Source organism: Falco biarmicus, chromosome 3, assembly GCF_023638135.1.
Source record: "Falco biarmicus isolate bFalBia1 chromosome 3, bFalBia1.pri, whole genome shotgun sequence".
Lineage (NCBI taxonomy): Eukaryota > Metazoa > Chordata > Aves > Falconiformes > Falconidae > Falco > Falco biarmicus.
In genome coordinates, this window is record NC_079290.1 from 106,228,619 (window position 1) to 106,250,511 (window position 21,893).

At 49.0% G+C, this 21,893-nt stretch overlaps 2 protein-coding genes across 3 annotated transcripts in view; one reads left to right on the forward strand and one right to left on the reverse strand.

Annotated features, from left to right (window-relative positions):
- Positions 1-579: 579 nt before the first annotated feature.
- TPRG1L (tumor protein p63 regulated 1 like) lies at positions 580-6,297 on the reverse strand. Its single transcript, XM_056332304.1, is given in 7 exon segments — positions 580-1,699; positions 1,701-1,860; positions 1,863-2,052; positions 2,789-2,942; positions 3,556-3,732; positions 5,054-5,145; positions 6,068-6,297. Coding segments are annotated over 7 exon segments (1,089 nt in total). The 5' UTR covers positions 6,260-6,297; the 3' UTR covers positions 580-1,575.
- A 3,514-nt stretch (positions 6,298-9,811) lies between these two features.
- MEGF6 (multiple EGF like domains 6) overlaps positions 9,812-21,893 on the forward strand; it is a 107,225-nt gene continuing 95,143 nt past the window's right edge. The window contains exons 1-4 of one of the 2 annotated variants that reach the window (XM_056332289.1): positions 9,812-10,657; positions 13,162-13,296; positions 17,890-17,999; positions 20,646-20,768. In XM_056332289.1, the coding sequence (XP_056188264.1) occupies positions 10,572-10,657; positions 13,162-13,296; positions 17,890-17,999; positions 20,646-20,768 (454 nt within the window). In that variant the 5' untranslated portion in view covers positions 9,812-10,571. The remainder of the gene's footprint in view (positions 10,658-13,161; positions 13,297-17,889; positions 18,000-20,645; positions 20,769-21,893) is intronic. The other variant, XM_056332290.1, reaches the window with a different exon arrangement.

Here is a 21,893-nt window from a genome sequence, read left to right on the forward strand (position 1 = left end):
CTCTAACTACAAACCTGCACTTCTCCACTCTAAAGTCTGTTTCTATATGACCAGTGTTGTGGTTATGTAGCTATTTATCCCAGCACAAGGAAACAGTTATTTGCACACAACAGTGTACAGCTTACATCTAGTCTTGCAAGACAACAGATTTTTCTAATTCGAATTAAATACTGTAGCAAAGTAGATACTTTCTAGCAAATCAGTTACTGTTAAAGCAAAACAAGTTCTTTGTTCAGAAAGCAAATTAAGTAATCTGTAATAATTTTGCTTTTCTAGACTAAGATGTTAACAGGTGACAGTAATTGGGCCTGGTCTAGCATAGATTTAGTATACTGAATCTTTTGAGAGGGACTGTAGCTGATACAGGCAACTGAAATGGGAGCTTTTGACCCAACTATGCAGTGCCAAAGTGGAGTGGATGGCTCAGCAGGGAAAGAGCCACTGGACTATCCTTTAACCCAAGTAGCAAGCCACAGTATCCTTCGAAAGAAGGGAGCCCATTGTTTAAGGTTTTATTGGATATTTTTGCTACTTAGTTTCACAGCCTCAGTCTCCACGAAATGAAGAACGAAGAACAAATAGAGTTGAAATGTAACTTTACTGCAAGATTAATGAAAATTAAACCGGTATCTTAGAAAATGCATTGAGAGGGGCATGCGCCTTGTTGCATTCCACCATGATTTCAGCTTTATGTAAGTTTCATAAAGACACATCTACTTGAAGTTCAAAAAACACCACTGCAGTGCAGCGTTTAGTCAGTATTGTAGTTCTGCAGATAAATACCCTGATAAAACACCACGTATAGAAGGTCACACACAATGAAAAAGCTTGCTAGAGTAACCTCATGAGCAATTTACTTGTCTCTTATGTGGCTTCTGAATTTCATTACTGGATGTTTGTAGGAGGTGAAGTGCAGGAATATATAAATCAAGATTGGCATACAGTGCTTAAAGTTTTATCTGTCTCCATTAAAAAGTCCTGCACTGCTGCTGTCCCAAACTAGAGTAGATGTAAGAAAAATTGCTAAGAATATAAATCTAATCAAAATAGAATTCCTTTTTAGTTTTATAAATAATAGCTTTGAAGGCAAATGTGTTTGAGGCTTTTGGCAATATTTTCTCGAAAGAGTCTTTATTCTATGGCTGCAGCAGGAAAACATGTAATAAGCTAGGAAGTTAAGACACTCTTAGACGGAAGGATATTTATAAAAAGCTAATAAACACATTTTCAGCCATATACTTCGGTTTACAGAGTAATAGTTCATGTGCACTGCTTCTGAGCAGACAAAACAGTACAGCTGTTACAAAATTAGCTGACTCTTTTGCTAAAGAATGACTGACACAGCTTTTGAAATTCTTCACAGGCATTAATCAAAATGCTAGGATTACAGTGAACCGTGAACACCAATACCTCTTTAAACAATACAGATCGATCCTGAGCACACTACATGATTTGACACCATAGATAGGGATACAGCTGTAATATGGCATGTACATTCTCCTGTATCTTGGATATTTGTGTGGAGTGTTTGTAGCAGGTACCAATTGCACTTAATTAATGGGGACGAACACGCAGTTAGAAATGGAAAACACCACTGCTGACTAGCCCTGTATGAGAACCAGTAAGAACTGTAAATTCGACACAAAATAGAAGAATGACACTACCTTGTGTTTGCTTCAGATTAATCTGACCTGTGCATCCTCCATAACAACCAGGGCCTCCTGTGAACCGTTAATTCTACAGCTGCCTCCTTTCATTCTCCCAGCATCTTCACTTTATCACGTATTCTGCCACACAGCGTGCTCCCCCCAGGAGACCAAAATCAACTCCCCTTGAAAAGATTAAATGCAGTGGATTTTAAAATCCAATTTTGCCCCTTGTCATGGAGTAGCCAAGTTTGGCCTCATTGTTGATGAAGGACATCAATCCCAGGTAGGTCTCGATCAGAAGAGGACGCTCCAGCACTAGCACGCCATTAGCCCTTCCCGGCAACGGACACTCCTTATGGGCTTTCTTCACAGCTTGAATTAGCTGAGTTTTGAAGTTTTCCAACTGAAAGAAAGAAAAAACCCACCTCTCTGTTTTTCCATTGTTCTAAAAATTGCAGAGCACACAGCTACTGATACTGAATTGTGAAGGATTAACGCTAAAGCTGTAGAAGTCGTAAGAGCTCTCATGCCATGGTAAACTTTACATTCTGGCATTCAACCTTAATGATACAGTTAATTTCATACTGGGACACTACTTACATGTAACTTAAACATCAGCTAGATGCATAAAGATTTATCAATGACTTGCATAGTTTATTTCTGACTGTAGTTCTGCTCTTCTCATTGGTGCGTTAAATTACTATAGTGTTCTATTTTTAAGGAAACCTCCAGAGGAAAGCAGCAGCTATTGCAAGAAAAACTGAAGCACCTGAGTGAAGGTTAACGGTTAGGAATTATTTGTTTAATTAGCTAGCAGTCCTAGATGAAAAGTCAGGCATCAGCCTGTCAGGTGAGTAAGAGCAGGAATAGCACCAAGATCCATTTTCTTTTGGGTTTTACATAACTCTACACCTTTGGAAGTTTCAGCTTCCTTCTTGTCTAAACCACTTATAGGCAGCTGGCCAAAACTGACAGTTAGGCTGCCCTGCAAGTCAAAATCTGGAGAACGGGGAAAAGTAGCTTACAGCTCTGCGTTCTGTCCCTTTGAATTAACTGCTCTACCTTTTCAAAATAATACAAGTCGTATCAAGCTTATGAGACCAACAAGCCATCTGGAATAGGAGAGGCAACTTCCTTACTAGGCAAAGGGATGCAATCTTCTCATCAGCATCTGCCATCGGATGTTCGGTGAAGGTGACGTACGGGATGTTTGTGGACCACGGGTTCCATCTGTTTATGAAGGAGGCGCGGCTTTGCTTGTCCCACTGAATTCGGATACCAGTACCTTCTCGCCTGATACCGAAGACAGCGGAATTAATATGGTAAGACTTTGGAGTCTTTGAGGCAAGCTTAATTAGAAGTGTGCTGTCTGGAAAAGACCTACTTAAAACTGGAAGCTGAAATATAAGTTTGATAGTAAGTTTTTCCTCTACAGCGGTTAAGAATTCAGCCCCTGAAATACGCAAAGGAACATTTTTATAAGCTGAGTGCAAAAAGGTTAAGCTCATTAGACACTTAGGACACAATGCCTGAACTGTATCGCCTGTGACAGCCTGTGTTTATGCATGAACCAACATGTACACGTGGCTTTCTAGTAATGCTAGGGTGCTACTACTGCTGCTGCTACTTACTGCATTACATAATGGCAATGAACTTCTGAATCTATTTGTCTTACCCTGAAAGTCCTTAAGCAATTGGCATTTAACGTAACTAGTAACTATCCCAGCAAAACAGCAGCTACTCTGAGGCCTTCTAATGAAGCTTCAGTAATTATTTGCAAAGCCACATGCGCAAAAGGAAACCTCAAACTTGTCCAGCAGTCAGTGACAAAGGTTGACAGTTCAAACTGCTTATAATGATAACGCAGGAATTGCAGTGACACTACCGTATTACGATGCCAGCTTACTTGTTCAGCGATTTAGGTGGGAACTGAAACTCCCCGACCGAGATGGTATCGACTGCGCTGAGGGCTATCCTTGTCACGTGCTGGCACTGCAGGCTGATGAAGTTGTATTTGCAGATCAGGAGGGACCAATCTGTGATAAGAATAAGACGCTCCTTCTCGTTGTTCCAGTGATCAATTCTAGTAAGATAACACAACTGAGCTTTAGCAGTTTTACTGGCTGGAAACACTTTACAGCTTGATGGATAGAAGAGTTGCTAAGGAGAACAAATCTGATGTCTTAGTCATACTTATTTTCCATTATGGCCTCTGCTTTGAATCAGCAAGTCTGGTGAGAGGTGGAACGTCACAACGTCATCTTGTTACAACATAAGAAAATATTAAGAAAATCAGATAAGTCTGAAGATCTTGAATGCTATGTAATGCATCCTCCATTAAGAGTGGAGTCTCCAATGACTCTTCCAGTAGTTTGGTACCATGCTGTTAGTGTGTTGCCATGTTTGCTAAATTATTAACTGCACTGGTGCATGTTCAGGGGAGAGAAATAGTTTTCTTTAACTCTGTGGTCTGACTTCTTATTTCCCTCCATAAGAACAATCTGTACGTTCAAAACTGATTTGTTTCTTCAAATTTCCTAACTAAAAGATCTTACCTTTCTTGGAGTGTGTTGCCATGCTGCATAGTTGAACCATCACAGCTATAATACTATCAGGGCAACCTAAGAGTACATCATATTTTTACTCTTAAGGGTAATGAGCTCAGCTTTTAAACTAGCAGCTTTGAAATCTGCAACAGCTTATTGATAGTGTTACTGATTTAATTCTCTTTCCTTACAAAAATTAAAAATTGTCTGTTTCAACAGGAACACTGATGTCAAGCTGATGAGACCACAGCTACCCTTACTTTGTCAAGGTAAGTGCAAAATAGTGGGGCCGGGCGGTGGGCTGGAGCGTTTCCACCTGCCGTGAACCTTTCTCTCTGCTGGTTTGACTTGTCCCACAGTGAAAGGACCGAAATCGCCCCCTGCCTTCTGCCCACCCCAGGGGGTGCTTGGAGCTGGCAGAGCTGGCTGAGCGTTGTTCTGAAGAATCAGGCATCTCGGCTCGTGCTTTGCTCCTATCCCCTAGTCCAGACACCTTGCAAATTGTCAGCTTCCATTTCGTTGATCGGTGAATTGCAGGGCTAACGGCCTGTAACTCACTGCCTTTTGGTGAAGTAGTTTATTAAAGCTGCGTTAGTGGGTTTAGGGTATGAGCAAATTCCCTATTGTACTGGATTTTGTAACGAGTGAACTTGGGAGCTTTCATCGAAATCCCCCAGTGGGCTGGATTACACAGGAACAGCGATATGGTACAGCCATGCGAGGCCACTTTGAGGCTTCCACATCACTTCACAAGCGTTAATACAACACACGGCTCTGAAAGGTGTAGGTGGGCTGCAGGGCTGGGGTCTGCCGAAGGGTGCAAGGGGAGGGGGCCTGGCCCTCGGCAGCGCTACTTACTCGGTCAGCAGCCAGACGCTCTGCACTGCCCCGTCCTCGGTGGGCATCACGACCACGCGGATTTCATTGACTGCTTGCTCTATGGTGCCGGGCTAAACGGGGGAGGCAGACGTTAGGGGGTACCAGGCTAAACAGGGGAGGCAGAGGTTAGGGGGTGCCAGACTAGATGGGGGAGGCAGAGGTTGGGGGGGTGCGGGGTTCAGTGGCCTGAGGCAGTGGTTGTGGGGTTCCAGATTAACCAAGGCAGAGGTTGGGGGTGTGTGCTGGGATAACGGGCTGAGGCAGAGGTCAGGGGGATGTGGGGCTCACCGGTGCTGAGGTTAGGGGGGGATGCAGGGTTCAGCAGCCCAAGGCAGAAGTTGGGGCATGATGGATTAACCAAGGCAGAGGTCGGGGGGCTGCGGGGTTCACAGAGTCGGGGGGTGCCAGGTTAACCGAGGCAGAGGTTGGGGGATGCGGAGTTCACCGGGGCCAAGGTTAAGGGGGATGGGGGCTAAGCGGGCCCGGGGCAGCGGTGGGGTGGGGGGTGCAGGGCTCGGCGGTCCGGGGTGCAGCGGCGAGGGGCTGGGGGTGGGGTGGGGGGGGGGTGCGGGGGTGGGCGGTCCGGGGCAGCGGCGGGGGAGGGGGGGGAGGGGCTCGGCGGGCCCGTTGTGGGGCTGGGCGGCCCGGGGTGCAGCGGCGGGGCCCGGCCCGGGGCTGGGCGGCCCCGGGCAGCGGCGGCGGGGGGTGCCGGGGCTCGGCGGGCCCGGTGCGGGGCTGGGCGGCCCGGGGTGCAGCGGCGGGGGTGTGTGTGAGGGGCTCGGCGGGCCCGGGGGCAGCGGCGGGGGGGTGCGGGGCTGGGCGGCCCGGGGCAGCGGCGGGGGGTGCAGCGGCGGGGGGGTGCGGGGCTGGGCGGCCCGGGGCAGCGGCGGGGGGTGCAGCGGCGGGGGGGTGCGGGGCTGGGCGGCCCGGGGCAGCGGCGGGGGGTGCAGCGGCGGGGTGCGGGGCTGGGCGGCCCGGGGCAGCGCTCCGTACCCGGAACACGAAGTACTGGCGGAGGCGGCCGCCGCGGGTGGCGGTGCGCACACTCAGCGGCCGCAGCGTCTGGCGGGGCGCGGCGGGCGGCTCGAAGGGCGGCCCGGTCTCCTCCGGCACCAGCATCGCCGCCGCGGGGCTGCCGGGGCTGCCGGCCGGGCCGCCCTCCGCCGTGTCCCGGAGCTGCAGCATCGCGGCCGGGCCGGGCTCTCGCCGCCTTCCGGGGCGGGCGGTTGGCCGGGCCCGCCTTCCCCCCGCCGGGGGCGGCCCTCGGGGCTGCGGGGCGCGGTCGGGCCACGCGTGGGCTCCCCGCCGAGCCGGGCTGGGGCGGGCGGGCAGAGCCTTTCCGCGCCGCCCGGTCGGGTGTCGCGGGACCCTTTAGGTGGGAAGACCTTGAAGGTCATCGTGTCCAGCCGTTACCGCCACACTGCCGGGGCGGTGTGGTGGATGAAGGGGGGATGTGGGGTGACGGGGCGATGCCGAACTGGCCAAGTTGAGAGCCCCGAAGCCCGTTCCACACTCAGCACGCTTGGTGGCAGAGGTTAAATAATGCTAGGGAATGAATGACAAGCTAATGTTTCTAAATCTGTGGTCTCTGGTGTTATCGCAGATGTTATCATCAGTCTTTGTCGGACCGTGTTGTATCTTTGGGCCCTTTCCAGGGCTGTTTTACCCCGAGCCAAAGGATGACATCTTCAGCAGGTCCTTGTGTTGGGAAACGATACAAAATTAAGACTGTATTAAACAGTGCTGCATTTTCGATATCCATCTTTCATGTGTTTCACCTATTCCCTGCAGTGCTCTCTCTGCAGCGCTCGCTCACATGAATCCATTGAAGTGGGAAGCCTTGTTGTTGCCTTTGAAGTGGCTTGCAAAGGGTGGCAGGGATGGCTTTACACGCTGTGGGGTCTCCTGCTGTGCTCCAGGCCCAGCTGTTCCCCCACCAAAGCCTGTCCTTTGCTCTGTGGGTGGCCAGCCGGGCATGGTGGCCAGAGCATGGTGGCTAGCAGGGTATGGTGGCCTCCTGGGCATGGAGGCCAGCCAGGCATGGTGGCCTTCTAGGCATGGTGGCCAGCAGGGTATGGTGGCCAGCCAGGCACTGTGGCCTCCTGGGCATGGGGGCCAGCAGGGCACTGTGGCCTCCTGGGCATGGTGGCCAGCAGGGCATGGTGGCCAGCCAGGCACTGTGGCCTCCTGGGCATGGTGGCCAGCAGGGCATGGTGGCCAGCCAGGCACTGTGGTCTCCTGGGCATGGGGGCCTGCTGGGTGTAGTGGCCAGCTGGGCATGGTGGCCTGCTAGGCATGGTGGCCAGCTGGGCATGGTGGCTAGCAGGGTATGGTGGTCTCCTGGGCATGGTGGCCTGCTGGGTGTATTGGCCAGCCGGGCATGGGGGGTCTGCTAGGCATGGTGGCTGCCAGGGCATGGTGGCCAGCAGGATATCGTGGCCTGCTGGGCACGGTGGCCGGGCCAGCAGGGCATGGTGGTCTCCTGGGCATGGTGGGCAGCAGGGTATGGTGGCTTCCTGGGCATGGTGGTCGGCCAGCAGGGCATGGTGGCCTCCTGGGCATGGTGGGCAGCAGGGTATGGTGGCTTCCTGGGCATGGTGGTCGGCCAGCAGGGCATGGTGGCCTCCTGGCATGGTGGCCCGGCCAGCCCCGTCAGCCCAGCCCCAGCGCAGGGGCCCGGCCGGCGCGGACGAGCCGCGGCCTGGAGAGGGAGCCACACTCCAGGCTCTGCCCGCCCGGGCTGCAGCGCCCGCGGCCTGGCGGGCCCGGCCCGGCGCACGGCTCCACCGGGACCGCCTGCCGCCGCTGCGGAGCCCCCGACACCGGGGGGACACGGAGCGGTTGGAGCGAGCCCAGAGGAGGCGGCGAAGATGCTGGGGGGACTGGAGCACCTCTGCGGCGCTGGGGCTGCTCAGCCTGCAGAGGAGGCTCTAGGGACACCTTGCAGCACCCTGCGGTGCTATGGGGGACAACAGGAGAGCTGGAGCGGGGCTTTTTCCAAGGGCATGTTCTGACAGGACGAGGGGGAATGGCTTTAAGCTGAAAGAGGGGAGATTTAGATCAGATATTAGGAAGAAAATCTTCATTCTGAGGGTGGCAAGGCGCTGACACAGGCTGCTCAGAGCAGCAGTGGGTGCCCCATCCCTGGCAGTGCCCAAGGCCATGGACGGAGCTGGGAGCAGCCAGGGCTGGTGGCCAGTGTCCCTGCCCCTGGCACGGGTCGGACTAGGTGATCTTTAAGGTCCCTTCCAACCCAAACCATTCCTACAGGTGCAGACACTGCCTTCCCGGCACCATTTTTGCCAAAGCTGGGCCCAAACAGAGGATCAGCTGTGTGTAGAGAAAGCGTTTGGCTAGTGGTGGTAAGTCAGCACAGAGAGACTAACCAGGAGCTACCTCACTGCTTCCTACTGTAAGAAAAGTCCAAACTGTTAAGTCCTGACAGGAAAACGTGGGCCTGAATTTATTGTATCCTGGAACGCTCTCCATCGCTACAAAACATCTTGATGTAGTTGCCTTTCTTTAGGAAGAATGAAAGATGTTGTTTTCCCATCTGTTAGGCTTGGCAGATACTTTACTTCTAAGTGGAAACATTAGCCCCCCCCATACCTACTCTTTCTGTGACCTAAATGATTTATACAACTGCTGTGACGTTGGAAGGGTTAAGGTGTTAAAGCAGCTGCCTTGGTTTCTTCCTAGAGCTACCAGCTTTTGGGCATGGATTGTGGGTGACTTCAGTCTTGATGTAATCGTTGTCTTTCAGTAGCAGAATACACGCCTGGCACGGGACTGAAACTGCGCAAACTTTCTTATCCTACTTCACTCGCAGAAATCGGTGTTTGCCAAAGGTCAGGTCTGCCTGGGGCTGCCCCAGGGCAGTGGAGCAGTGCCCAGCTGCTGCTTTGACGAGTCCTCGCCCTCAGTGGGAGGCTTTGATGGTGGGTTCTTGAGGCAGGAAAGTTTTAGCGCAGCATCCCTGCTCCGCTCTCGTCTTCTCCATCCTGCTGCATTGGCTGCTATGCATGCACCCATCCTTCCAGGAAGGCAGGCAGGAGGCAGCTCCGCTCTCTGTAAGCTCCTTGGCCTTCCCCAGTGCTGCCAAGCCTGGCAATAACAACTGGAGATACTTGTGGTGGTTTTTTGGAAGAGGAAACTCAGCAGTGAACCAACTCAGAGCCAGGCTTGGGCACTTCCCTCTCTGTTTTTTCATTCTGCAGGGGCCAGCGGACTGTCACCCAGGTTCAGCAAAATCCTCATCAATGACTTCTTGTGCTCTCTCCCTGGTCAGTAGGGAGATTGGTGGGAAAAGGCAGATAGCAATTTCATCTTGTTCCCCAGCTCCCTCTTTGCCCAGTGTATTTCCCCACCACCCTGGGACCTGGTTGTTAACAGCACTCGAGCAGCTGAGTGCAGGTCAGATGTGTCCCTGTCCGTATTGTGTGCACAGCAGAATTTCCTTGGGAAGTGATCAATTTTGTTATCTGTTAAAGTGCATAGGAAAGATTCAGTCTCTGTGGGATATTTTTAGAGCTGCTGGGAAAGGGATTTTGGGTGGTGTGTACAGAGTTGGCCTTGGGTAGTGCAAAAGAGCTGTCTTTGGAGAAACAAACCCGAATCATTTCTGCTACTGTTCTGCAGGGTTTCCCCCCTCCTCTCCTCGGGGTTGGACACAGCTGGTGGGAGGGATTTCTGACTGTCAGCAAGAAAAGAAACAAGAGAGCACGTGAGGGAAAGGAGCTAGACCTGGGAAAGGCAGGAGGAAAGTTTTGTTACTCCCTTGAAATGCAGGGAAGCTGCTCTTAGTGTGTGTGTGTGTGCGTGCAGGAGTTACTCAAGCCCGTCTCCGGAGGAAGGTGGGGGGCTGTAGCAGCTGGATGGCTTCACCTATGCAGGTGGGGTAAAAGAGATTCCGCTTGCTTTTGGAAAAGCCCCCTGGAAGTGGACTTCTTGGTGCGCAGCAGAGCACGCCTCCTGTTTCCTTTCACTTGATGGGTGCTGATTTTTATATTGCCTTGTGCAGTGGGTCGCAATTCCAAATCAGCTAAACCCACATGGGGCTTCATCGCTGGACAGAACCCAGGTCTTGTGAGCCACCAGGTCTTCGGGCTTTGGCAAGAAGCAAATGCCAGAAGGAAAAGTCACTTCAGTACATTTCAATGCGAGCAAATGAGCATAAGAAGCCTGGTTTGGATTTGGGAAAAACCCAGCTACAATCTGCACTATAATCATTTCCCATGGACTGAAGAAACTTGCTGAACTGAACCCATATGTGAGGAAGCATCTAGAAATGATAAAGCTGCTCTCCCTGTGCAAGAATTCCCGTGTGCTCCAATAGCATTGTCTTTTGCAAGAAAGAGAGACACCGGCAAGTTAGAAGCAGGAGATGGCCAGGAGTGTCCTTTGAGGAACAGGAACTGGCGAGTCGTGCTTGAGAAGGCTGTGAGATTTTCTAGGCACCCACTGGAAGCACCTTGGAGGGGAGAGAGAAGGTGTTGCGATGGAATTTCGTGCAGTGGCACTGTCATTCATCCTTGCATTGCAAATATCTTCTCTGGCTTCTGGGAACAAACTGCAGCCCCATATGTAAGTAGCGAGAAAAGAGTGCTGGAGTGTTCTTACAGGGCAGGGAACTGCAAAGCAGAAGTTGAATACAGTATTTTCAAATCAAGGGTGAAGGCAGGAGCAGAGAGAGTGAAAGGGAGGGAGGGCTGCTCTGTGTTTCTTTATCTAGCACCAGATGTACATAAAGGGGAATAGACGTTTGAAAATCTGGATAGGCTTTGCTTGCAGGAGGTAACTCACTGTTTTTAACCACAATGTTGCTACTGTGTGAGCGCAAGAGGTGATTGTTGTGTAAATAGCTTGACCTTTCTTCACAGACCTGCTATTTTTATTGCACTTTGTCTATCTCTTGGTGCATGCTTCTTTCCCCCTTTTGCTGTTAGGCTAGCAGCACGTAGGTCCGTTCTTTTTAATTAAATTTTACAGTTACAGTTTGGTGTTAATCATTTGGCTTCTTTGGAAAACTTCCTTGCAAGTTTGGTCTCCTGCCAGAAGATGATCTCTCGATGCAGGGGGATTGCTCTAATTCTTTCTGTAAATGAACTCGGTGTTGCATGGTGTGCTAACTCCAAGCTGCTCTCCCTGATGTTTTTAACTTTTTGATGGGAAAGGGGTCCTTTCCAGCAGATAAAGGTTTTGCGAGACAATGCCTTTTCTCCCCATGGCAGAGATTTTGTGCTCCTGCCTTGACAATTACTTTTAGGTCTTCTTGGATGAGATGCTAGAGATGAGATGTGTGCCAAAGCATGAGAGAAAAGAATCTGCCAGCGCCGGGGCAGGGCTGTCACTTCCCATGGGGCGTTGCGGACGATGCCTGTTGCACACACAACCACTGTTTGGGGCACACAAAAACCTTTCTTCACTGTAATCAATTACACCAAAACGGCACTGCTGCCAGCCTTGTTCTTGTGGTTCCTTTCAGTTCTGGTTTTGGACGTGCAGAGAGCTGGGAGGTGAGGCGCCGGCAGGCTTGCAGCAGAGGAGGTCCAGAGGGTAGGGAGATGCCGCTCTTGGCATCAGCTTGCAGCTCGCCGTGTATGGAGACGCTCACAAAATAAAACAGCTTCTCTGGCAGTCACCATTAGTGCTGGGAACTGTTGTATCGGTGAAGTGATGTGTGCGGAGCTTTGCAAGCCAAGCAGCTCAGCAGTGGCCACATGTGGGGATGACGAGAGGAGATTTTAGAGCAAAACCGGAGGGGGAAGAAAACATGCCATTAATCCCAAAGGCATTGCCAGGCTTGCTGTAAGAGCAGTGTAATTGAACATCTTGGAGCAGTCAGATGCCAGCTGCAATCTCTATGCTTCACCATGTCCAAACTATTTAGTTGAACTTCTTTTATAGAAAGTATTTTTGTGAAAACTCTCGGCTCCTTTTGAAGCAACAGAAGCAGTCCCAAATAATGAATGGCTCATAACTTATTAAGTCAGGGATAAATGATTCCCTCTTTGTTCTTAGTTAAAACTACTGATTTGTACTTGGAGAAGGAGAGTTAGATTAGAAAAGAAATTAAACACAAATGGTATTTTCTTTATTTTCTTACCAAATTATATATATATTCACTTTTATTTACTGGAATTAGTCTTGCAGTTCTGAATGTGTGAGAGAGCAGCTAAGACAGCAAAATGTCTAAAACAGATTTAAAGCAGTATTAACAAAATGATGTATCATTTCTACTGGCTGAATATTTTTTTTTTCCAATTGCTGTCAGATGATGCAGATCCCATTTGTGTTTACAATGACAATAGTCAGGAAAATAATGCCCTAGGTCCAAAGAAGGAATGTGTTCTTCTTTAACTGAGATCAGACAGGATGGACAAACATAGAAATTATGGTGCTATCGGATCTTTTCTGATCCATCCTTTTTTGTTTCAAGGCTAAAAATCAGCCTTAATTTATCAGTGGAAAAGTAACTGCTGCATTTTTCAAGTGGGCTGTAGAGCATCCCAGGACCTAGAGGTACCAAATGTCAGCTTCCCGATCTCACTGAAGTTTGCTATGTTGCAATGTTATAAAAACATCTTGCTTTAGATTTCTGTTCCTGTATCTGAGCCTCATCACAGGCTGCAGGTCTGGAGACTCAAGGAGGGGGTTCAGGGTGGAGCAGGCTTCTCATGTCTGCCACTGGCTTATAGCGTGGGATTATTCCCCGTGTCCTCTCTGCTTTAGATGGCCGTTTTCCATCTAAATGTGGGTTTGTGATGTTCACCTTGTAGTTCTCCAATGTTTAACTGATTCACAAAAGCCTACTGACATGCTTTTGAGAAATACAGATTATACTATTCTACTGTGTGTTTTGTTGGTGCCAGTGTCACGCTCTTACAATTCTATCTGTTCACAAGAGCATTTAATCCAAGAATTCTGGGGGCAGCTGGAGAGGCTGCATTTGACAACTGCCTGTGGCTGGTCAACCTGGCAGATTTCTTTTCCCTACACTGATTTAATTAAAGGAGGAGGCAAACACCATATATTGTATAAGCTCGTAAGTAAGGAAATTCAGAGACACCTCTTTTTCTCTGTGGCAGGCCAAACGTCTGTGCGGAGCAGGAGCTGGCGGTCGTGGGGCACCGGCAGCCTTGTGTCCAGGCCTTCACCCGCACCGTCAAAGTGTGGAAGCAGGACTGCGGGGGACGGCAGTGGTGTACGGGCTACGAGCGGAGGTATGTGTTCTTCCTTGGAGCTTGATTTGCTCCTTGCGTGATGGAAATTGGTTCCTTCTCATCATCAGCAGCGGGGAAGCGAGCTCGTTGCTCACTTGGCATCTGCAAAGGGGAGAGCCCGTTGCACCGGCCACGCAGCTGGTGGGTCTGGGCACAGGGGGAGAGGGCTGGGAGCAGCTGCATGTGTGCCTGTCTTGCTGCCCACACTGGGGTCTGGCACAAGAAATAGAATTGATAACTGCGTGGTACCCTCCGAGGAGCCTCAGTGACCAGCCAGCATGGCTGTGGCTCTCCTCAATCCCCTGCAGCTCTCTAGGGAGAGGGGAGACTTACCCTGCACTTGGTACCTGGCCGTCAGCGGGTCTGGCATTAGGGTAGCAAAGCAGTTCATTTAGGGGCCAATGTAAACAGAAAGCTACGTGCAGGGGGAGATGTGGCTCTGAACCCACAAATGAGCTGTAAAGAGTAAATCTATTTTATTAGATATTTTTTTCTTGGCTGAAACCTGGAGACTGTGAGAGATTTGTAAACCCTACGTGTGTCTAGCTGGAGGGGTTTCTGACCCTACCTGGCACCTTTTTGATACTGAGTTTTTAAATTGTTAAGGAATTCCCAAAGGGAAGATATATTGCTTTTGTTCTAAAGAAGCTTTCTTCTGGTTAGCTGTTTGCAGTCATCTGACGATGTATTACATCTGTTTCCTATGATCTTGCCATGTTAACCAAATGACTTAATCGCATCACGTGCATTCTTCCTGTATCTTTAGATGTCTCAGCTTCATGGCGGAGGCATCTCAGTGCCTCTGTAGTTTTACAAAGCTGAAGGCAGTAGCTGGGTCCAAGTGAGGTTTATTGTGTATGGTCTGAAAAAAAATAACAAATACCACAAAAAATGTGGCCATCGTGCAAGTGATGCTCCATGAGGACAGGTGGTGGTCGTTGGCAGGTTTTGCTGTGGGTCACCGGCTTCCTTTCGCACCAAGAGTGGGGCTGTGCCCACCTCAGAAGAGTGTACAGCTCAGTGGAGGTAGGCTTGCACGGGCAAGAAAGGAATTTGTCTGTACACTGAGCAGAAAATGGATGCAGTTGTTCAGCTAATGGTACAGCCCTTGAGTTGCTGACTGGCCTTTACTGGGAGCTGGGAGGCCAGGCAAGGAAGGGTTGCAGGAGGAGGGTTATGAACGTGTGCAACAGTGCAAATAATGAACTTTTTTTACCTGCATAGCAGCCAAACTACAGTGTGCCCCATCTTCTTCTGTACTCCACCTGCTTTTCCTGCCTTGTTAGGCAGTTACAAGCCTTTACAAAATAATAATGATAGCAGTAGTTTCAAAGAAGTATCTTGGACTAGAGACAGCTTTTAAGTCTTGACTTTAGGAATTCCTCCTAACCTGTAATTGCCAGTAATTATCTTGGTGATGATATCTGTGTAGTGGTAATAAAGGAGCAAACAGAGTCCATCTTTTGACCGTGTTTTAAGAGAGGGCTTTGAAATGATAGGTGCCCTGTCTCCTCCTGCTTCAAAGGCTGGGAACTTTTCAGACCCAGCTGTCCCTCGGGTTCTTTAATGTGCTGTTTTGACATTGTAAATCAAGGAACTGAAATGAAAAAAATTTCTGTTGTGCTTCATTGTGAATATTAGAACAGCCTAGTGCTATAACTCTGTTCCTTGATGAAAATGCAGAGATGAAGCCTAGAGATTCTGTGAGGGATTTCACCCAAGGAATTTTAAAAGCAAGATGGTAAAAGGACTATCACAGAACTTTCGTCATTCTAGGCAAGATTTTGTCCTATATCCCCTTGCTCTAAACTTCTTTCAGGAGTTCCCATCGCAGCAAGCTTATTGCGATAGATGGGTGATCTCCTGCCAAGCTCCCTTGTGCTGAGCAATTGAGGGCAGTGGAGCGCACAGTTTGTGCATTCGGAGAGATGCTACGCAGCTTCTGTCTCACCCGCTGGAGCTGCTCCAGTTGGACCCAGCTCCAGCAGCACAGGCCTCAGGAAGCATATTAACAGCTTCAGGATCTGACACACACAGGGTTAGCCTGAAATTGGCCTCAGTGCCTTTGAGTTCATGGACATGACTAGGGAAATCCAGCATCTGCTGTTCCTTTCCCCAGTGCACCGTTTAGTGCCGCTGCCTAGCTCACCTGCCTGGCAAGGACCAGCTGTCTGCAGGGGCTGAAGCACAAGTCACTGACATGCAAGGTTCATAAGTGTTAGAGCTAATTTTCTAAAATTCCCATGCATGCCTGGGGTGCTGCAGACGCCACTACAGTTCCATCGCTTTGCCTAAACTGTAAGCGAGATTCAGGGGAGGAGGGTGGGCTGGGGCAGGCAGGGGACCCAGGGTGGCCAAGGGGATGTTTATCTGCTGAGTTTGTGTGTTTCAGAACCAGTTGCATTTGGTTTTATAGGACTTGCAGTCCTGTACTCTAGGCAGAGATAAAAGATTTCCTAAAAGTCAGAACAAATCTTGCTCCGTACACTCACAACACGGGCCCTGCCTGCTCAGGGAGCCAGCATCTGCTCTTCAGCCGATGATCTGAGCATCCTCTGGGCTGCGCTTCTCGTTGTTCCTGGTAAAGCAATGCTTTTGCTACTGGTTGTGTAACTTTCCTGAATTAGGTAACAACAGAAGGTAGCTTTGCTCAGCCCTCAGTAACGAAACTTGGAGGAACAGCAGAGCTGTCCCAGAGAGGCTGGAAGTGGATTTTCCAGCAGCAGGACATAGCAAGATTTTTAAGCCTGGGTTCCATTAGTTCTGGCTCGTTCAACATTTTCTGTGCCAGGGACTCCTTAAAACATGAAAGAAAACAGAAACATTGAAGATAAAATATCGCCTATGTGGTTCTTTCCAGTCTGCAGCATCCAGATATCCTCAGGCAATGGAGGCTGTCAAAATATTTGCATCTCCTTAGAATCCACTTGGGCTGACTTAAGGATCTGAAGTGTCCAGACGAGCCCATCAAATTCGTGGATATGAGGTTGTTCAGGGTAATGTTTGGGGCAGAAAGGAGCCCGGGATTAGTCCTGAGCTGTCCTACATTGCTATTTCTTGGTATACCTTTTCCTCCCCGTTTCTGAGCCCGTGCAGGGCAGAGGGAAGGGGCTGCTTGTGGCCATGCAGTCTTCCTCATTTTGGATGAGAAGGATGGTGTTTTCCAGAATAGCCCATGCAGGGAATGGTTGTTGCATTAGCACCAGCCCACTGCTGTCATGTCCTCCTGTGCTTCCTAACGCACCCTGCCCACCGCGCTGCAGCCCTGGGCTGGGACATAGCTCTTGGTACCGAGAGGATCCGGGTGGATCTGAGCCTGATTGCTGCTCTCCTGGTGTTTGAGGGACTGTAAATTGTTTTCTCAGCTGCTTCGGGAACACGAGCATTTCCTTCATAATTTGTTAATAGCTCATACAAAAAAAATGGTATCTGCTTTTATTTTTCTCAGTTGTGCTTCCATATGCTGGTTGGCACAGAGGAGTAGCCAAAGGTTTTCTTCATGGGAATTCATGGTTCACTGTTATTTAGGTTTTTTTTAGAAACATTCGACAAAATCAAACAACTAGACTGAGTTAGGATAAATATTTTCAGGGGACATGTACAACACATCTGCTGTGCCAAATATTTGTTGTTGTTTGTCTGATTTGCTTTGGTGGAGTAGTTTCATGTCCTGCCAAAGGATCTTTTTAAAAATTGCCTTCAAGAGTTTTATCTGTGTTTCAATTTTCACATACACAAAACATCAAATTTCCAGAGAAAAAAAAAGCGTCACTTATATTTATTTTTGCTTCAGATCAATTCCTGCTTTCAGACCCCAACTCCCACCCTGGAAGTTACTCGTAGGAGTTGTTGCAGGGACCTTCAGCTTCCACCTGAGTGCATCGTCCCCTGCGGAGGCTGTGCTGGCTCTGCTGAGCAGGCAACAGCGCTGCCGCGTCCCGGGACTGTGCCGTGCTGGAGAGGGCTTTTTGCTTTTTCTGGAAGATGGGGGAGATGTGATCGCACGTGGCGTGGCTGGGCTTGTCAATGTTTAGCTGAGGGTTTTGCAGGGCAGAGCGGGAGGAGAGCAAGGAGGAGAAAGCCCTTTCCATCAGGGAGATTGGTTCTGCTGGCTTTAACCTGTGGGAACCTTGCTATATAAATCATACCTGCATGGAGAGCTTTTTGCATAGCTGGATATTCCCATCAGGATTCTGACAATTTTTTTAGCTCACCAGCCCCTTGGAGACACTTGCCCATGCACGCTAAAGCTGGACTGAAATACCCGTTTCTCTTAAAGTTTAAATTTCCTTCATTAACAAGTTTAAGAGAGGAGCTCAGAGCTGTGAAATAGTTTAGAAGAGGAGAAAACAGTCAGGGGTGTTATGAGGACCTGGACACACATCTCTTGTGTTTCTGATTAGAGTAAATTAAGAAGTATTTTCTTAGCATCAGTGATCATTGCTAGACCAGGTGGAAAAAAATGTCAGTGCATTTGAAAACCTCATTTTGTTTATATCCACAGTTAAGTGTTACAACCTCTGTTCTTTCCAGTTTCCTCGTTCTGCCGGAATTAACGTTGTCCGGGTGGTATCTTGGTTTGTTGTGTTTCAGAACTGCATACTACACGGGCTACAGGCAAGTGTACAAGGTGAAATACCAGACTGCATACAGATGTTGCCCAGGATGGTCGCAGCTGGGAGGGGATGCTGGCTGTCTCTACCGTAAGTATCACACTGTTTGGATGAAATTCTTCATTTGCTACTGTCCGTATTTTTTTTTGGCTGAGGGTGCTCATTTCAAGTCCTGTGCCTGCATTAAATGCTAGAAAAATGTCTTTAAACGGGGCTGGGTTTTTTGTTGTTTGTTTGGAGGTTTTATTTTTGTTTATTTTAACTGTGTGTCAGAAGGAATTTTCTCTGGCTTCCCAGGAAGCGCTGTGTGGTGCTTTCTGTTTGTGGAGAATTTCCTCATCGCAGCGTGAAAGGGTTTTCAGAGTTGCATTCATTTATCCAGTTGCCAACTGCTACTAAACGTTTAAAATCAAGCCCGAACTGGTGTTTCAGATGGTGCCAGTGGCAGCTGGAAAGCTGTTATCCAAGCTCTGAGTGGACTTTTCATTATCAAAAGCAGTAATTGCTGTCTCTGTGATTGAACATGCTGGTGATGGCTTATTTGCCAGCTAGTTGGTCTTACTCAGCATTTGCGAGAGCTGCTTCCTTGGAAGAGGCAGCCTTTGACTAATTGCACAAAGGCTGAGAAACCGGGCGGCGGTGCCGTGCTGCAGAAGGCGGTGGGGTTTGGCCAGCAGCGTGTGGTCACTTTCTGAGTGTGCTCCCTGGCCATTCCCTGCTCCTTGCCCTGTCCGGTGGGTGGGAGCGGGATCAGCTTACTTGTGAAGGGATGTGCCTCCTCAACTACTTTGGAAAGGGGCATCTATCAGGTACTCAATGTGTTATTTTTAAGACTTACTGAGCTTGAGATCCCCCGGCCAGAGGTTAGAGATCTCTGCAGTCCTCCCCTTCGCCTGCTCCCTCCTCTAGCCAGAGAGTGAGAGTTTGGCTTCGGGACTGGTAGGATCCAGCAAGGGATGCTGCAGCATTGGCCTCAGAGGAGAAGGCAAACTGCCAGCATGGGTGAAGTGGTTGCACCTCTAAGGTTTGAAGTGGAGACCCAAACCCTGAGATTTTTTTGGATTCTGTGTCTAGCTTTCCTGCTCTTTTCTGTTTGGTCTAGTGTAATTCTCTGCAAAACAGGTGTGGAAGTATCTGCTTCCCAGCTGTGCAGGGAAGCTGGAATATGTATTCAGATTTGCACAAGTCAGGCTAGGGATGTGCAAATATTAGTATATAAAATGATTTTACGCTACTGCTGCAGAAGACAGAGGCAGCTTTATCCTCATGGGCCCCATATTCCCGCCTCCCTCTCCAGGCTGCCCTGCTTGCCATGGGAGGCTGATGCTGCGTAGCTCCCTGCTCCTTCCTCTATCCTACGGCCGCATCCAGCTGGGGAAATATTTAACTTTAAACTTTGCTTTTGAGATGTTGAGAGCAAAGTAAAATCTTCTCTTGAATCAAACAAAGGTTTATCTGAGCACGTGTCGAAATAAATGTCACCATCAAGGCAGAATCACACACACTCCCTGTGATATATTATTAATTCTCTGCCTAGTTGCATAATGGAGCTCTGATCTTTTCGGGATCAGGCTTTGGAGTTGCACTCCTACCCTCGCCATAGAAAAGCAGCTTTCTTTTTAAGTAATAGGCAGGCGAACCAACAAAGCATTTGGGATCCAACCTACCTTGTCATCAAGGGAATGAAAGCTGGCTGTGTCCAACTCCATTGTAAAGGCAATTTTGATTGTAATTGACCTACAATATAGGAAAATGTCTCCCACAGCTAGTCATCTTTTGTTCTGTAAAGAGGCTGCGTATACCTTCCGTGTGCTTTGATGCTTGAAGCAAAGGTTAAAAAGAAAAAAAGAAAAAAAAAAGGTGTGTCTAGCAAGCAATCTTTATTCTTCCTATTCAAAAGCCTGCAACACAGGAGAGCAGCCCCACTGTGCAAGAGGAAACTCCATCAGTGCCTAATAACCTGCTGTCAGCAAGCAGATAATAACCTCAGATGAACTCAGAAAAAGTGTGTTCTGTAATGATTTTTCCGGCCAAGGAAGTGAGTAATTCCATCCAGGAAGGAAGCAGAGAGTAGGAAATAAAGCTGCTCAGGGCATGCTCTTAACTCATCATCCTCATCATTAGGACCAGCACTCAGAGGCTGGGCAATGATCTTCACCCAGCTGCTCACTGCAGTCGGTCTGGAATGAAAACAGAGAGGGAGGTCCAGCTCTTTCGGGCACTCTTGCTATTGATGTCAAACTTACTGCTGATGTGACAGGCAAGCCATTGCTGTTTATTTTCTTGTCTCTCGGATGTCAGTGGTTCCTGTTGCTCTCTTTTAAGTGGGTCTTGTTTATGTGTTTTCTGTGCATTATTCCCAAGAGTAGGAAAGCTAGTAGATGTTTTGCAGGCAAAGTGTAAGCTGAAGAACAGGTTGCAAAGTCCTTTTCCCCCTCCTTGTTTCCATCCACTGAACTTTATATTCCAAAGTGACAATGTGGATGATACTATCATTTAAATGGTATTTTAGCAGGAAGGACACGAACGTGCAAATTGAGGCCAGCAATGTGCCCTGTGCCGTGGTGTAGCGCTGGTTAACTGCAAATCTACTCCCACGTCTGCTCTGGCAACTGCTGAACTGTCCCAGCAGTTGTCAGCCAACTCTCTGCATTTGGCTAACCCCAAGTACTCAAAGTATCTTAAATAATATTCCTGTGATAGGCAGCTTGTGTGTTTTTCTCTCCTTTTTAACAGCTCCTAGGGACAGCCAGCCCTGGCGCTCTCTGCAAAAGCAGAATGACACCAACTCAAAACATTCAGCAGAAATTGCTGCCAAGCTGTCGGTGGGATTTTGGGATGGATCACGACCTTTGGCTGGTGAGCAACTCAGACAGGCTATATGTGCTGCTTCAGGGAGGATCATGGCTGGCTTAAAACCACCTCACTAGAAATTTTGGCATGGCAGGAGGGAGAAAGCAGAATGTAAGAGCATCATGGGTGTGCTGGTGTTTATGGCAGAGAGGGTTCTGTTTCCAGAGTTAGAGGTTGCCCTGATCATACCTGGCATAAGCTCACAAGGAAGCGTGTGTTGGGATTTCCAAGTGCCTTGCTGGAGCTTATGTTTTAACATCTTTATTTCAATGCTTGATTTCTTGTAAGTCTTTTAAATACTCTTGTGATGCTGAAAATATAAATGTTCCGTCTTCAGTGTTGCACATTCACCAGGAGTGTGTTTCTGATGCGTGGGGATTTGTCTCCATTCAGGGATTCAGACCTGGCTGAATACTGTTAACTTTAAAAGTAGGATGGGGCTGTAACCTTAAGCTGCTGGGACTGAAAAAACAGGTATTAATATATCTCATCTGAATACCCTGAGAGCAGCAGAAGACCAGTCATCTGGTTAGGTGGCTAAAGTGTGGCAACGGGACTCTTGCTCCCTGTTTCCAGACCTCCCCTGCCGCTGGTGCTGGTCTAGCAGCAGCTGGCTGAGCATCCCGCTGGCTGGACCCAGGCAAACGGGAGAGCTCTGCCTGGCTCCTGCGGGATGGCCTGTGCCCTGAGCCGGGACCGTCTGTCCCAGTCTGCAGACTGTCCTGGGGAACGCTTCTGGTTTCTGTGTAACTAAATCCTCATCCTGAGGAGCTCCCAGCTTTTTGGTTTGCAGGGGTGTGATGACTTTTCCTGCTGGCGGCCTTGACCTTAGTACAAGAGTGGACCAGAAGCGGGTGTAGGAAGGCCTGGCAGGGGAAATGAGTCAGGAAATATTAGCGAAGTGCTGAGGCAGGGAACCACAGCCAGGGCATTATGTATGTTCGAGGGTTTTCTATTTTGTATATAGCAATCGTGAGCCAGCCTGTGTTCGCTGGCATAGCTCTGCTGAACGCAATGAAGCTATGCCAAAATATGTCAACAGGATTTGTGGCCCTTCCTATCTGTCTTCAGAGATCATTGATCATGTTCCAGGAGTACAAAGGTGGGGAAGGCCACGGCTGTTGACAGTTT